The sequence below is a fragment of the Candoia aspera genome, chromosome 3 (assembly GCF_035149785.1).
Source record: "Candoia aspera isolate rCanAsp1 chromosome 3, rCanAsp1.hap2, whole genome shotgun sequence".
NCBI lineage: Eukaryota > Metazoa > Chordata > Lepidosauria > Squamata > Boidae > Candoia > Candoia aspera.
Window position 1 is genome coordinate 141558129 of NC_086155.1, and position 17975 is coordinate 141576103.

Genomic DNA, 17975 nt, shown 5'->3' on the forward strand with positions numbered 1-17975 from the left:
TTAGACAGATAGGACCTGTTATACTAAGGGTAGGAGGTTGCTCTATTGAGCTTCTATGGCCCTTATACTCCCTTCTTCAAATCTAGAAGAGTCAGCATGATAAGGAAGAGTTTGTTCAGCTGAACACCTCAGTAAACAGAGAATGAATGAGCAATACATTAAATTGATCAAAACTTTGCTTTCAAAATACTTTGCTTTTAGGCTTTCCATTTCCCAGTTAGCCTCTTCCTAAAAAGTCTCTCTTCTACACATATGTACGTAGAGGTTCTTCTGATATAGAACCTGTGACCTTCCAAATATTGCGGAATTACAACTCCAAGAACCCTTCACCATTCACAGTGTTGACTGGGATTGCTAGGAGTTGTCATACTACAGGTTCCAACTCTCTGCAACAGGAGTGACACACCACAATTACAACCACTGTACCCATAATGTTTAAATAATTTTAATTATATAGTTTGGAGAGGGAAAGAGACATAGACAAAAACAGAAAAGCAGGTAATTTCAAACTGAATGAGCAGGGGTCCCACAATGTTTGTGCCACAGTTCAATAGCTTTGCTCACAATTGCATCAGTGTTATCTTGAGGTATCTACAAAAGATAAAAACATATTTAGCCTGAGATACAGAGTTGTTCTACAGGGCAGTCTTGTATGTTTACTCAGGATCAGGTCTCCTGCACACGTGCAAAAAAAAATAAATGGTTTGACATGGTACTGTCATCACTGACCTCACAGCCCAACCATTTGTGAGAGTTGTTTAGAACTTTTTTTTTAAACAGCATTTGCTATCTCCTTAATCAGTCTGAGATGGCTAATAGTTTAAAACAATATTTTTTTTAAGTTTTAAAAATAAGACACAGTAACATGCTATAAAATGTTACAACAGATATGGAATTAATTTCTTAAAGAAACCATTTTACAAAGAACAGAATAATTTATGATTCAAAAACTTTTCTTAAAACCATGATCCTTCCACAATCCATGAAAAGGGATAAAACAGATTTCTTTCAGGAAGGAATGAGTTCAGCCAGTTAATACTTTTGCCTGAAATTCAGAGTTCAAACCAAACCAAAGTTTAAAAAATCCCTTGAAATTACATGATGCTAAGCCATGGTTTTACATCATGTTTTGTTAAACAAGCTATAGTAACCTCATTCACAGATAACCATAAGATATAAATAATAGTTTATGGGTTCATATTTAATGCCAAATCACAATCAAAGCCCCTCTATATTATGGCTTAGCACAATGAATAAACTCAACCATTGTGATCTATAAATAATAATTTATGACTAGAGGCTGCAAAATATAGAATATCAAATCAAGATACTGAAGTAAACAGGTTGAAACTGCTTTATACCTGGAAACTCCAATTACCATTTCTAACCTTGTACTGTCAGCCATCATTTGACCTGCTTGAACTATAGATAAATACAAATAAAAATTCCCACTTTTAATTTCAGCTTCCTAAAAGAAACTAGTTATTTTTCTATTGCTCTTCAAAGTATTATTGAATATAATTAAAACACTGCTTTTTAGGATTTAGAATATATGAAAGAATACTTACATTTTCCAAAAACTGTTCAATCTTTTCTGCACTACTCAAGGCCATCAACTTCATTTTAAAGGTTAATAAGATCTCAACAGCCACAAAGACAAGGATTTTGCAAGAACCACTAATAACTTTGTCCCAAACCCTAGAAAATTAAACCAGAGTCATAAAACCGTATATCCTTAATTTTATATCTATAATTTATATTCAGTATTGATATATTTCTTTCCTGATCAGAATCACATCTCGGTGTATACACAACTCCTAGAAAAGCTGAACAACTGATACATTTTTCAGAATGCTGGAAATTGCTGACTGTCAAAACATTATGTCCATGTGATTCATGGGCTCCACTATAAGACGACTATAGGGACTTAATTTGTCAAATCTAAGAGAGGTGGAAGGGAGAAAAACTTGCCTTTGTAAACTAGATTCAGGTAGGCATCCAGCAAAACACTTTCTAAACCAAAGATTATAAGGAAGCTGGCCCATTGCTGAACACAGTTTCAGATGTGCTAGAAGTCGGCTGTCCTCAAGGCTCAGGATTTGTTCCAGAAGTTTTGGCTGCAGCAGCATAAATATAAAAAGAATTAATGAAGTATACTAAAATAATTTTAAAAACTTTTCTTGTTCATAGGTATTTGGGACAAGAAAACTATTCATCAAATTATATTTAGTGTGACATACGAAGCAAATGACTTCATGAATAATGTTTCTTAAAGGTCAGAAATATATATAACATTATATTTACAAAGTCATTTGAAAATTCCTTAAAGAACCAGCATTCCACAGTTTTGTGAAAAAGGAATCATGGGGCAAAAAAACACACATTATGACATTTTTACCATAGCACCAGCTTCTGTCTGCTAATCAACTGGGTGTTTTTTCAGTAGTCCTTCTTCACGCATGCATTTTGCATGCATTCAGGACTATATCCCACATCCTCAAAATTATTAGACGTAATTTAAGAATAACCCTCCCCCTCACACCAAAACCGGGCCTTCTAGGCGCTTTTCATGAATGTGAATTCTGTGACAAATCCAACACTTCAGACTTTGGACACTTCCTCAGGCTTGGAGGAGAAAGTAAGGATGACAAAGGAAACAATGCCTCTCTGATGTGTCAGACATCTCCACCCTTAATTCCAAAAAGGATTTTAAAAATCAGCTCCATCTATTCCTGTGACACCACCTTTGGAAGGTCAGAAGACTGAAGGTCCAAGGTCTCTGACCCCTCTAGCATTGCCTCCTGATGCTTTTGAGCAAACCCCTACACTACACATTAGAGGGAGGTACCAACTTCTGGGCCTTCTTAAATCTTTGAATTTCAATTCCCAGAATTCTTAGCAATGGCCAGACTAGTTAGGAATTCTGATGTTCAAACTGGGGAATAACTGTTTTAGGTTATTAATTTAATTTTTTATTCAATTTAGGCACTGCCCAACTCCAAATGACTCAGGGTGGCTCACAATATAAATACATACATAAATACATTCAAAAACAAACCAGCAAAAAATAAGAAAGCAAATAAAGAACAAGATAGTGAATCCAGCCAACAACAAAACTCGCAAGGGGTTCCAATCACCCTAGTCCAAGGCCTGGGAGAAGAGCCAGGTCTTCAAGGATCACCAGAATGCTTTCAGAGTGGGACAGACCCTGATTTCAGGGGGAACTTAATTACAGAGGGTAGGTGCCATTAACAGAGAAGGCACGCCTCCTGGGTCAGGAAAGATGACACTGCTTAATTGAAGGGACCTGAAGTACCTTTGCCCTGTCAGTTCATATCTGCTGGGCAGACATCACAGGAGATAGATTATCCTTCAAACAACCAGGCCCTATACTATATACGGCTTTATGGGTCATAACCAACACCTCGAATTACACCCAGAAGCAGACATGTAATCAGTGCAGCTCGCAGAGATGACACATGGGCATGCCAAGGTATCCCCAACACTGACCCATGTTGCTGGATTTTGAACCAGTTGAAACTTCCAAGTCGTCTTCAAAGACAGTCCTACATACAGTGCATTGCAACAGACAAGCTGTGAGTGACTAGGGCATGAGTGACTGTCTGAATTTCCTGATCCAGGAAAGGGTGCAACTGGTACACCAGATGAAGCTGTCTAAAAGCCCTCCTGCCACAGATGCTACTTGTTCATCAAGCAGGAGCTATGAATCCAAGAAGGTCCCCAGGTTGGGCAACAGCCGAGTGGGGAAATGCAATCCCACCTAAGATCAGTGGGAATCTCCCTAGATCCAGGCGGCCTAACAACCACAGCCACTCAGTACTAGTAGGATTGTGCTGAAGATGGTTCCTCCCCATCCTGGCCTGCAGAGTCACAGGACAGGACTTCAACAGCCTTACTCTGCCACTCTGGGATTTAAAGATATAATTGGGTAACATCAGCATATGGATGATACGGAATTCCAAACTGGAGGATGATCTCACCCAACAGTTTCATATAGGTGCTGAATAGGAGAGAGAGAGAGCCCTGAGGCAGTCCACAAAGGAGGGGCCTAGAGAGTGACCTCTCCCTTCCAACCAACACTGCTTGGAACCAGCCCCAAAGGAAGGAGGAAAATCATTGGAGAACAGTGCCCCCAATTCTCAACCCCTGGAGCCAATCCAGAAGGATACTGTAGTTGACAGTATCAAAAGCATCCGAGAGATCAAGAAGTACAAGGATGGATGCACAACCATATTTTAAAGACAGGCCTCTTTGACTTTTGCTTATGTTTTATGAACAGCTCATAGTGTCTTCTGATTCTAAACTGTGGTGATTTAAAACTATGGTTTGCTTAAAATAACTAACCCCCAAACTAAGTAAAGGTTAGCACATTTTTAAAGTTCAGGCACAACAGTAAAATGCAGTTAATCAAAAGTGAAATTGAATGTTTGCAATCTCCTCCTTGCAGATGTGTAAAAGGAAACAGGGAGTATGTGAAGCCCAGCAGGAAGCTGGCTCACTAATCACAATAAATCATAGTATATTATGACAAACCCAATCTCTGCTGTCACTTTTCGCAGCCTCTTGGTTTTGCAAGCAATTCTCAAGGTAATGAATCATTACAGAAATCATCAGCAAAAATAGACAGAAGCTGACTAGTACGTTTTGGATATATACAACAACAATTAAAATAAAAGTGCTTGCTCTAAGATTGGATTATTTTCTCAGTTATCATCCTACCTTTTATGACTCATCATGTCTGGAATGAGCAGCTTATCTCCAGTCTCCCACTAGTGCCCTAACTGCCACTGGAGATCACTATAACCCCTAAGCCAAGGCCAAACAAACCATCTCCTACTATACGACATCCTATTTTCTCCACTCTAGGTCACAATTCTTCAGTCGTCTTCAAAACCATGCTGCGCGTTTCTAACAGACTTTTCAGAAGCAACAGGGTTAGATAGGTAGACGGGGCTTATAGGAATTATTATTTTCCTTTACCACAATCCCAAGTCCGCTGTTTACAATCACATGCAAAATAATGTGGTGTTAATGGATGAAGGGATTCAGTGGAGTCTATTATAAAGTTTGCATATGCACAAACTTTATGTAAATATATGCATAAACTTTATATAACTACATAAATCCACAACAAAGATGGCTAACACAAAACTAGAAATTTCTGATCATAGGCTATTAATGCTTTTTTTTTACAGGTGGTGAATATAAAACTTACAAGACAAGCAAGTAGCAGGAGTCTAGCACGGCAGGTTTTTTTCAACATTAAAATTGATTTCTGATGTGAAATCACTGAAACCAAGAGCCCATAGCCAGAAACTACCTTGTATCATTATAACCATGTTCTTTACCTCTCCCAAACATTTGCACATAATTTTAAATTTATATTTTTCTCATCTCTAACAGTGAGGATGATACACATTATCAATTATATATTGTATCTGGAATCCCATTTCCTATTTCTATATGGGACATAAGCTCACATATGCAGTTCTGCAGAGACCTGCTTATTTTCTTACCAACTGTGGTAATGACTCCTTGTATTTATTGTTTAACTGGTTCACAAAACTACTGACTAGCCAGTAGCAGTCAACATTATCTTCCACCATTTCTTCCATCGCTTTAGCAATAGCAAGGAATATCTCATCTTCAGATTCCTAGAAAGCAAAGGAAGCATGGCAGAGAATCAGAGAGGTAGCACATGCATCACACACTTAGTTAAAATCCGCAACCAAGTTCCCACTAATAGCAACGTGTTTGGTACAAACGTGCAGAGGATGCTACACCAAAACTTTATAAATCATCCACGCTACAGGACTTCCAGGGAAGAAATGGCGAACTGAAGACAACTCCGCTAAAAGCCATCAAGGTGCTCGGCAACTGGCTCACAATTATGGTGTTGCAGTGTCCCGTGGTCATGTGATTGCCATTTGCAACCTTCACTGCCAGCTTCTGACATGCAAAGTCAATGGGGAAACGGAGAAACCGGCAAGTCACAAATGGCAACGATGAGACGTTGTGCTTAACAACTGCACAGGATTCGCTTAACAATGGCAACCAGAAGTGCTGGAACTGCCATCACTAAGTGGTGTGGTCACATGACACTGTGCTTTATGACCACATTGCTTAGCGACATAAATTTCAGCCCCAATTGGCACTGTTAACCAAGGACTCACCCTATTACATGCACTTTGTAATAACACCAGTTTGAGGATAACACACACTATAGCCAGCAACTTTCAAACACAGGGGCCAACCAGCAAAGGGGTTAAGCAAGGATATATTCTGGCTTTTTAAATATTATAGTAATGCAATGGGAGATGCCTTAAGTAAGGAAGAGTTTCATTTCCTCAAACCAGCTAACAAACCTGTTATCTATACTGCTTTACGCAGACGATGCTGTCATATTACTACAGATATCGACATATTTTGGAATAGCCATGGCAGCACTGGTCCATTTCTGTAGGGAACACTTGTAACAGATTAACTATGAGAAAACAAAGGTCATGCATTTTGCAAAGGGCCTAAAAACATTGTATTGAGACTTGTAATTCAACAGCTCCCTTGTTTTAAGTACTTGGGTTTTGTGTTACATTATGCACAGAAGTGACACACTCATATCTCCCAGGGTTTAATTAATTTTATCCCACCTTTATTACTTTTATAAATAATTCAAGGCGGTGAACATATCTAATATTCCTTTCTCCTCCTATTTTCCCCACAACAACCACCTTGTGAGATGAGTTGGGCTGAGAGAGCGCGACTGGCCCAAAGTCACCCAGCCAGCTTTTAGGCCTCAGGCGGCACTAGAACTCAGTCTCCTGGTTTCTAGCCTGGTGCCTTAACCACTAGGCCAAACTGGCTCTCACATAGAGGAGTTCAGTAGCAATCCTCTCTTCCTTTTTCTGGAAAAGCCCAGTATGCACCAGCTGCTATGAAGCCAAGACACTGGCCCAGCTTCTGTATGGAGTGCAGTTAAATCCAGGTATCAACTGTGAAAAATTAGAGGGAGTTCAAACTGGCTTCCCAAGGAGGTTATTTTAGGTAGCATGGGGTGCCTATTGCTGCTCTATGTTTGGAGGCAAGGTTTATAAAAACTGAAATGAGGACATGGCAATGTGTATTCCAGATGTTAAAAGCTCACTTTCAGCCCCAAGGTCTGGTACATCTTATCCTGTCAGACAACATTATTCCTCTTGGAAACTCTAAATAAAGGCCAAATTTTATAAATTGGGGTTCTCAAATGAGATGCTGATGCACCTGAGGGAAGATTAGGCAATGGTAGCTGTTAAATAAAGAATTCTTGACATAGCATTACAAACAGAATATACCAAGATGTCACTTAGAGTTCAACTGGAGCACAGCTAATTTTATTTTAAACCAGCATTAGATCTGGCCCAACAATAAATTTCAGAGAGCCTTTACAATATTGTGATTTGGCATCTTACCATCAGCAGTGCTGAAGGGTAAATACTGCAGAAGGTTTTTATTTTTGTAAAGTTGGAAGCACCAAATCACAGAATCATTTTAATTTTTACTGAGGTACTTACAGTACAATAGTAATAATTCTCAGCATGTTTCCAGGTTGGACAGACGAATTCTATGTACAACTCATTTTGGCAGATAAGGATCCCAAGATAACTTGTGCCATCTATTTTATAGTTTAGTCTATAACATTTGTGTATTGATGATAGCAAAGTACACTAAACATGAATACAGGGCTTTTTTTATCATGCATGTTACATTGTATTTTGTTTTACATACTGTATTTTCTTTAATGAAGTCTAGGTCTGTGACCTGTAATAAAGTTTGATTGATTGAATAAAACCACGTGTGCTACAATAGCCTTGTAGTTTGTTTTTTTTTAAATGGAGTTCCTATTACATTTGTCACAAGTTTAATTGAAAAGAATTGAAGAAAACACAACACCAATGCAAAGGAAAAAAAAGTCAAAATATATTTTAATGTATATGTAAGTTGATTCTCATCATCTCTAACACCCTATTTAATGATACTTTACTCTCCAAAAGAATTTTTTCCACCTACTGAGGTATTATGTTTGAGGACTAGATAAGAAGCAAGCCTTTTATCTAGCTCCAAGGAATAAATGTTGTTATGCTTGCTTTTCTTATTACTACTTTACTACCTTTTATTATCTTGAAAAAAGAAAGATAAAAAGAAACATCCTTAATTGGAACTGCAGAGGCAATTGAAAGCATTCAATTCCTAAACAGGAATTGTAAACGCTTCACCACCACAGTTCTCCACAGTTACAGTTAAGAACACATAAGGAGGATGCACGTGTTTGCCTTTTCTGGGCAATTCTAACTTCTGCAACATTTGCCATTAACCCCAAGGAGAAAATACTATACAAAAAACCCTGGCTGGTCCTAGAATATACAGGCATTACAGCCAATTTTTCCCAATAATTCTGTTCACAGTATTCCAAAGAAAAATTAATTTGGTATCAGAAGGTGGACTGCATTTCCAGATTATCATTATGCATTTCCCTCACAATTTAACTCAATTTCAGACAGAAAAGAACTGGGTTTGTGTGTAAAAATCTTATCAAAAGCAAAATTAACCTTCACTGACCAATGGAAAAGATGGCTTTTGAGGTAGCTTTCCTGACTCCAACTGATATATCCGAAGGAACACTTCAACCTGTGGAGTAGAATCTGTGATAAAGCGAATTACTTGAAGAGCACGGTACACATCCCCATACTGTTCCTTTCTATATTTCATCACAAACGCATGACATTCATGGTGAGGTGGGAGAATTCCTTTAAAGAAGAGAGAATGAGAGATTTAGATTGCTCTGAGGGTGAAACATTCATCTTCATACCAGTTTTTCTCAGATCAACTAAAAAAAATCCAGCATTTGTTCATAAAAAATGCTATGCCCCTGATAATTGCATATACTAGTTTCCTATGTTCTCTAATGTCTCTGCTAACAAGCTGCAAGGACCGTTTTCTTGCTGAAGACACTGCACAGGAGGACTGAGCAGAAAAGCAAACCTCATTCATGTACTGGTGGGGTTTTGTTTTGTTTTTTATGAACAGGAGTTCTGCCTGTAAATATATCTAAGGGGACTTAGGTTTGACTGATTTAGGATTAACTACAGAATACAGCTTTTATACAGAAAATTCAAAAGCACGGTCCAAGTCTCCCTAATGATTAACACATAAAATTAATGAACATTCTAACCATATAATTATTTGGTTTTAGGGAACAAAACCATGAGACTACATAGACCATCTTTCCCACCACAGATACAGATGTGGTTGAGAATCTGAAATTTGCAGTTCCAACGTATCTGGAAGAAGCCAGGTTTGGGAGGCTGATTAAAAACCAGAGTTACCTATTTTGACTGACAGTAGCTTCCTGAAAATTTCAGGTAGCAGCTTTTCCCAGACCAACCTCAGAAAAGCTAGAGATATTAGAGAGCAATGCTAGAAGGCCTACATGGAAAAAATGAAGCAGGATTCCTTCCTAAATACCCCAGGTTAAGCAAAGATACTCAGAGACATAATGCAAACCACTGGAAATTCCACTTTACATGTGTTACAGTAGCCAATTATGTTGCTTAACACCACTTCTTAATATGTTTTAATGGGTATACCTGCTAAGGCATCTATTCCAAGGTTTTATCAGGGAACACAATTGTAAGTAGATGAGCAAAGCCAGCCTTATTTTTTATAAGGAAGCATTTGGTCTTCATCAATTTCCATACCTAGAAGCACCTTCCACACCAAGGTCCGGTACATGGATGGGAGAGGAAACCTTTGACTAAATGTGCAAAGCTTCTCAATATCTATGAATAAAGATTTAAAAACAGTGTTTTAACAATGTTATGAGGCATGTCTATCAACACTGACATTGGTTTCCTAGTACTAGGACAAAAGGGTCTCCAGAGAACATATTAAAGGTAAATTTTCTGCCTTCCTGGAGTCAGAAGGAGTGCTCCAGCTGTGGAGGAGAACATCAGCCAGCAATCCAGCCCAGCTACAGAAAATCACACCCCCTCCCTCCCCTTCCCCTCATTAAAACTCTAGTTTTGTGTTAATAAAATAAGTAGAATCCATATTTTATTTACATATTAATCCAATTTATATGGCCACCCACCCACCCTATCCAAGAAACTCTGAGCAGTGAGCAAGATAAAAGAAAATCAATTAAACCAAAAACAACAAACAAAAACCAAATAAAATGCCAGGGCTTCATGGCCCTACAAAAGGCTGATAGAATAGGGGCTGCCTGTATTTCAGGAGGGAGGCTGTTCCACAAGGCAGGCGTCACAAGAGAAGGCACGCTTCCAGGGACCCACCAAATGACATTGCTTTATTGATGGTACCTGGAGCACGCCTACCCTGCCAGATCTGGTGGGACAGGCAGAAACCACTGAGGATAGTCCCATAAGTAATTTGATCCCATGCCATGTAGTGCTTTAAAGGTGACGACCAGCACCTTGAATTACACCCAGAGGTCTACTGGGAGCCAGTGTTCTATTGGTGTATCACAATGTGCCCAAAACCACACATGCTGCTGCATTCTGGACTAGCTAAAGCTTCCAAATGCTCTTCAAGGGCAGCCCCATGTAGAGCACAATGCAATAGTCCAATCAAAAGGTGATTAATCCTCATCAAATTCTACCATACTTGCTTCCGGCAGAAGACTGTTTAAAAAGATTTCCTTCTATGCAATCCCTCATTTCTACCTTGCTGAGATAACCATTAGGGCTTTGAGAATGTTGGATTTTATCTATCTATCTATCTATCTATCTATCTATCTATTTTATTTTTATTTATTTATTCAATTTCTATAGCTGCCCATCTCAGCAAGTGACTCTGGGTGGCTTACAATGATAAAAACCATAAAACAATTAAACAATTACAATTAAAACGGTTACAATACAAAATAAATATACATGGCTGCCAAGTAAACAATTGCCAGAGTAATTCAGAATCCACAGAGTAATTAAGACAGAAGAAGTAATTCTGCCCAAAACCATAGCATACCCTTAGCTTACCTCAATATATAATTAATTAAATCTAGCTTCTCTAACATGTGCACCTGGTAACTCTCCGAACTCTCAATAATGGGCATGCTGGCTAGGAACTTCTAGATAGTCATCTATTCATATTAATGGGGTCCAGGTTAGGAAAGGCTGAATTAAATGCTGATTAATCTACCAATGAAAGCTTGCACATTATTGTTTTGGTGTGAAACAAAATATGTTTGAACTGGATGTGTTCATACACTGCAATATAACTTCCACATGAAAAACACTAAATACTTCAAATCATTGGGGTCTCCTAACAGGAACGAACATGTAATGAACATGGGCTGAATTAGCTGCAAGGCTGGTATCCACACTGCAAGTTACTCAAAGTGAAATGTGGATAATTCAAAACCAAACAAATAGATTCCCAGTTGCTGGATCATTCATATTTACACCTACTATGACATATGTATGTTCCAAGCATGCATGGAGTCACAGATCTTCCATCACTGAAGATTTCCACAGTTGGACAGCCATTTGGCTGTCTGGGATGGTATGAAGATTCCTGCCCTGGACCTCCAAGATCCCTTCCAATCCTATAATTCTATGAAGGTATGTACAGAATACATACAGATTGGGAAGACTCAATCTTTTTTCCAAAAAGGCATATATGGGATTATAGCCCTGAGTATACATACAATGAACTGAGCAACTGCAAACATTATACTATATAATCTATCAAACTTACCCAACCGATCATCTTTCAAAAGAATTTCTAACGACTTCTTTTCTTCAACACCACGAAATCCTACTTTTTCATAGTACACGGATCGGAAATTTCTCTGAGGATCCTCAGCCATGTCTCATTCTAAAATAAAGACGAATCAAAATATGTTACCAAATAAGTATCTATCAGTATATCCAAAAACAAAATGTTGCAATACAAAATTCTCCTGTTTGGGGTTATATTCAGCCCCTTCCTAATTATTTCCAAATAATTAATTCCACGTGCCCTTCTAACCTGCTTTCCCAAGACTTTTCTCCGTCCAACATGCATTTCTCATTAGATTGTTCAGGATTTTCCTCAATTTAAGCCTCTGCTCCTAGTGTTAGTTTGCAATGCTACAGACCTTTAAGTTTACATAGCCCAAGTATATTCATAGTTCCTTATGTGCATGGTCAATGCAGTTTTGACTCTGCATGAATTGAAACACATGGAACTGTGTTCAGGATTTCTATGTAAAAATGAGACCTGCAACAAAAATCTCCTGCAGTGATGGGAGACAGGGATAAGCAGCAAAATTAAAACCAGGTCCTTCCCTTCTTCCCACTTTGCTATTTCTCTTTCCTGCACATTGTTTCTACTTCTGCAAACCTCAAGAGTTTTGACAAGTCTTTGGATACATCTTTTGGGGTAGGTGATACTGTTTTGGCTGCATAAACCACAGAATTCACACCTTAATAATATAAATATAACAAGCATGGACAACATACATTGCAGTCATCATTAAAGGAGTATCAATCGCTCTAGACACTGTAACATTTCAGAAAAAAACATTTAAAGATAACTTCATTTTTACTTCCTTGCAATAGATAAAAATAATGGAATGCATGAAGGAAGTGTATTTTATAAGTTAAACCAATCATCTCAGTGGCAGGCAGGTGAACTAAACAGAAAAGATGTTTGAGGTTCATTACTAAACATTGTTAGCTTGATATGTTTAGCTGCAACATACTTTGCTTCCAAAAACTAAGGGTTTTTTTAATGGAATCTGGAATTTAAAAAGAAAAAATAAATCCTGCACCATCTAGTTTCACTATAAATTATTCCATTGAACAAGGATTCTTGAAAATGAAACTAAAAGCTTCCAGAAAGCTTGCAGATTATGGAAAAAAAGATTTGTGTACAATATTTTAGAAGTCCCTCAAATATTATCTAGATTAGCATTCAATTCATAAAATGGATTACGGTACATTAAAGACTTCGCCATGATAAATATGTTAATCTTCTAAAGTGACAAAACCAAACTCCTCTCCATTGTTTCTGAAGTTAAAGAGTTATCTTTGTTTTCATTCCTATGCAACACGGAATAAAAAAGAATACAGCAATTAATTATTACACCTATCTTTCCACAGCTGAAAGCAGCATACACCATTCTTCATCTTCTGACCCGATTCTCACAACAACCCTGTGAGGTAAGTTTGGCTAAATTTTGGGACAAGCCAACAAGCTCTGGGGCTGGAGAGGGACTTGAATCTAGGTATCCCGAATTCCAGTTCGACCCTCAAATGCCCAGGCCACGGTGTATCATCGTGATATCAAAGTACCTACTAATAGGAGCTGAAGTCTAACACAGCTGGAAGGTACCAGGCTGCAAAAGACTAGCTTAGAGTAAGTACTTTGAAAGCCAGAGGGCAAAGGAGCTAGTCCGCAGGGTATCCACAAGGGAGTCCCGCAAGTGAGAAACTGAGACGTCTAAATGAAGGACATCTGGTGAGGGGACAACGGGTAGCTTGCAATATGGCTGGAAGGAAGGGCCTCAAAAGAAGAGCTTAATGGAGACCGAAAAGGACGGCAAGCTCGGGCCAGAAAAAAAAGAGCAACGAGATGAGGAACTGGAGGGCGGGCGGGTCGCCAGACTCACTGATTGAGTCGGCGAAGAAAGGTTGACTTGGAAAGCCGTCAAAGCTGCCACAATCGGAGCAAGAAAAAGAACGGGAGGGACCCAAGCAGAGGCAGCCACAAAATGCCCCGCGCACCTCCTTCCTACCCGGCCGAAATCAACCCCGCCGCGGCCTCGCCAAGCTAGCCAACAGATCCCTCCAAACAGAGACCGCGCAGCCCCCGGCTGTTTCGGGCGGGGGGGCGGAACCACGGAAGCAGCGGAAGCCTCTGCAGCTGCCCGGGAGGCATGAGGCCTCTCCTCCGAGATATCGCGGGTTCTCGCGCGCTCCTGGTTTGTTTGCTTTTCGTAGGAGCGGCGCGTGGTGCCGCCGGACGGAAGGCCGAATCTCGAGACAACCCTGGCCGGGCGAAGGTGTCTCTCTGTTGGCATCGTTTGTTTTATATTCAAAATTGGAGGAGGGGTGTCATATAATTGTTTTAATAAAAATGCGTCAGAGTAGAGCCGCTAAAACCCAGAAGAAGAGGCAGCCTGTTACCAGAGTATTACGGTAATGGGGCGTAAGCTGCAGGAGTAAAATGCAATCGCTAGTGCAATCGCTCTCTTGAAATAACTCTTTCCGGCCTTTTTCCATCTAAACGTCTGGAGGGTGCTGGGTTAGCTGAGGCTGAATTTAGTCCAAAGTACGTTTACCAGTCCCAGATTTTTAGTCTACCCTGACGAAAGAATATCATTTCTTGAGTCAGACCCAGGCCCGCATAGTCGGTAGGTCACTTCTTAAGGTGGCTAACCAGAACCTCCAAAGCAGCACCTGAGAGCAATAGCTTCGTCTTGGCAATTGCTTTGTTACAGCTACTTCTTAGTTTTACTTTTCATTTCTAGCTTTCTAATATTTGTACTTTATTGTTTTCTCTTGAGCCATCTTGAAGTATTTTTTAATCAAAGCAGGATGAAAACTCGATAAACTCCACTGGATTTCTGAGGCAGTGTGTGTTTAGTAATGCAGTTTTAGAATAGTAATTTTAAATAATTACCAGAATTAGGCTACTAAAGCTACAATGCCAAAATCACTTGTCAGGTAGTAAGCCAAACTGAATGCTGGAATTAATGTGTAGGATTGTGCAAATGATGTCACAAAGCTTGGGAATAAGGACTAATGGATAAAATAAAGCAGTTCTGTTTTACTGTACTCCATACATCTGATGAAATGTCTGATCCACAAAACCCTGATGATCATATATTTGTCAAGTCCTTGAGCCTGTCACATGCACTCCCAGGTTCGTCTTATGGTCACTCACAGCCTATTGAGGCACTTGTCAGCCCCCCTTGCTTTCTATCTGAGTTTTCCAGATAGGTGTGGCTTTTGCAGACAAAACAGCACTGGTCAACAGCTGGGAGATAATTAGGGACACACACAAATCACTTCCAACTGAACACTGAGGCTCAACAGGTTCTTTGTAATATACTGAGACCCAGTGAATTTAACAGCAAAATTTTACTGGTTGCAATGTACATTTGCTCTTATGTGCGTGTGCGCGTGCACGCACGCTCATCCACACTTACCCATGTCCTCCTCAACTAGGCTGCCAGGCACTAGCTAGAGGAAGCCACCAAGTCTGGATCCAAAGATGACTCAAGGAGTGGGCAGGCTTTGGGACCCCTTTTATCCCCAAAAGTCTTTGCTTTGTTGATTCATGAAACTGGCAGCTACTCTTGCCTTGTTCATTTACAAGTCTGGTAGCTGTTGATGGGATTGGTGGGGTTCCATGTGCTCAGGCCCAACTTCCTTTGTCTAGTTCAGGTGACATTTTTCCTTTGTTTCCTTAACAACTTGCTTCCTTCTAATCTACCTCCCTGAAGGGATCTTTTAGACAAGATTCCTGGCTTTTTGTCCTCTCTGCTTACATGCCTGCTTCATCTTTAGGTTACAGCAGCTCACAAGCCCCCAAATGTTACTGTTTTCCTTTTAAGAAATGCTGATACATAACTGGTGCATTTTATGAACCAGTGATTAGCTACTCTTTAGATCCAATTTTACACTAAAGAAAAACATTTTTATATATAAAAGCATACTGTTTTATGCTCTTTTGACATCAGCTAGTGCTTAGTGAAGGAGGTATTACTCTGCTGCACATGTGATTTCCTCAGTTTTTACTGCTGCAATTTACTGCAGAAGCAGGAGATGGCAGCCTTAAACTAGCTTTTCTTAACAGCACATTTTTATTTTATTTATTTTTATCCCACCTTTATTTTTTATAAATAACAAGGCAGCGAACATACCTATTACTCCTTCCATCTCCGATTTTCCCCACAACAGCAACCCTGTGAGGTGAGTTGGGCTGAGAGAGAGTGACTGGCCCAAAGTCACCCAGCCAACTTTCATGCCTAAGGCAGGACTAGAACTCAGTGTCTTCTGGTTTCTAGCGCAGTGCCTTAACTACTAGACCAAACTGGCTCTTGTTATGTTATGTCATGTTAGAAGTCCTGTCAATAAGTGGCAGTAGTTGCTTTGTGCATTTTACATCCTATTTAGGAAAAAATTTATTGGTGTCACAGCCTGTAGGCCAGGATTTAACAAAGCCTGTTGAGGGACACCTAAGAGCTTTTGCATATTTACAGGGTTGCAGAACATGGGTAAGGTAGAAAAGGTTGTGTCTTCATTTTGTAAGCAATTTGAGAGAGGGGTACAGTAATCAAGAAATGTTAAGTCCACCTTTTAGACACACAATTTAAGGCATAGTGTTTGGACCTTGGTTATAATGCTGCCCAGTGCAACCTAATTTAAGTCCCATTGTGTTCTTGACAAGAGTAAAATGCCCAGATTAGGATTTTACATATTTTAAGTATCTTATTTCAGAGAATCTGATGGCAAATTAAAGATAACCAATATACGGTCTTTGGCTACTCAGGAGTACATCTGGTTAAATCCAGACAGGTTTACTTCCATGTTGTCAAAGTTACTGTCAATATCTTCGTCTATGTTTGTGTTAACACAGACACAGAATAGTTGTGCGTGTATAGCTGCATACACAAAAGAATTCCTTTACCAAAAGGAAAACTGTCCCAGTGTGTATATTATTATTTGCTTGATTTTGTCAGGAACTCAAGGGGAGTTTACCTGAAGATATTTTCACAACAGTTACTCTGAGGAGGGCTGAGCTGAGAGAGAATGACTGGCCCAAAATCATCCAGTGAGTTTCTGCAGCTGAGGGTCATAGTCTAATACCATAACTACTATACCATGTTGGCATATGCACTTGCCCATATAGTCGATCATTTTATGAATCTGGCAAGGCGACTTCTTCCCCACAACAGCTTATAGTAAACATAAATTTGTTCAGACACATCTGTCTTTAAATAGGGGCCGAGATCTACCCTCCGTTCAACTAGTTTAGACATGGGTATGGCTCTTTTCCAGCATCAAACCCCAATGGTTGAAATGGGAAAAATTAGTAGATATGCCACAGCTCTCAGACTGTGTTCTCCTAGACTTTATTGTATTCAGACCTCAGGACATATTTTCCAAACCAAGTGCTACACGTGCCTGTTTGGGAACTGGCATAAATCAATTCTCTCATATTAATTGGAGGGTGGCTGGGAAAGTAAGGCATAGGGAGAGATGAAAAACAAAATAGAGGTCTCTGTCCTCTCTCTCTTCCTTCTGGACTCCTGTCCTCTGAGTGGAGCATTTCAATGTGAAGTAAATAGTTCTCTTACTGTTTCCTTCCTTTCATTCTTGAATTGGTAGTTTCTTGAGCTTGTTGTTAGATGGACAGAGCTGAACAGTGGGAGGTTCAGAACAGACCAAAGTATTTATTCATATTTTACATAGTAAATATATGGAACTTGCTAACCCAGGATGTGGTGATGGACAGCAACTTTTCTGGCTTTAAAAGGGGGATACACAAATACATGGATCAGCTAATCAATGGCTACTAGTTCTATCACGTTGCTGTTGCTTCTGCCTATTAATTTGAATTAAGAGGAAGATGCTCTACAAGCATAGCTTTTCAAGGTAGCGAAAGGGAATTTTTGCCCTTATCACCAAATCAGGAGCATCCACAAGGAGGATCAAAAAAAGTCAACATGGTGGCTGTGATTGAAGCTCTGCCCCTTTTATAACCCACTAGACAACCCTGTGACCTGTTGGGTCATCCTTTGAAAGAAAGATAGTGTAGTCTGATGTGACCAGAATGAACATTAAATTTTAGGCTATTTTTTTTTTTACCCCAATGCTGGACAGTCCCATGATCATTTGAGAAGAGTATATATCATAAATAGAAAAATAATTGTAGTGGCAAGCAAACCTCAATAATAAGTATTTACTTAC

The 17975-nt window shown here is 39.4% G+C and overlaps 1 protein-coding gene across 3 annotated transcripts; it reads right to left on the bottom strand.

The window, feature by feature from the left end:
• Positions 1–429: 429 nt before the first annotated feature.
• Positions 430–13891, bottom strand: TBC1D7 (TBC1 domain family member 7). Of its 3 annotated transcripts, none has more exons than XM_063298902.1 (8): positions 13561–13891; positions 11770–11889; positions 9753–9833; positions 8614–8801; positions 5538–5675; positions 1972–2117; positions 1569–1698; positions 430–591 (listed from the first exon to the last, which is right to left on the bottom strand). In XM_063298902.1, the coding sequence occupies exons 2-8, from the start codon at positions 11879–11881 to the stop codon at positions 505–507; spliced, it is 882 nt and encodes a 293-aa protein (XP_063154972.1). In that variant the 5' UTR covers positions 11882–11889; positions 13561–13891; the 3' UTR covers positions 430–504. The 3 variants fall into 3 exon arrangements, with proteins under 3 accessions (XP_063154972.1, XP_063154971.1, XP_063154973.1); XM_063298901.1 differs by having other exon boundaries at positions 13350–13891; XM_063298903.1 differs by having other exon boundaries at positions 13793–13811.
• Positions 13892–17975: the final 4084 nt, after the last annotated feature.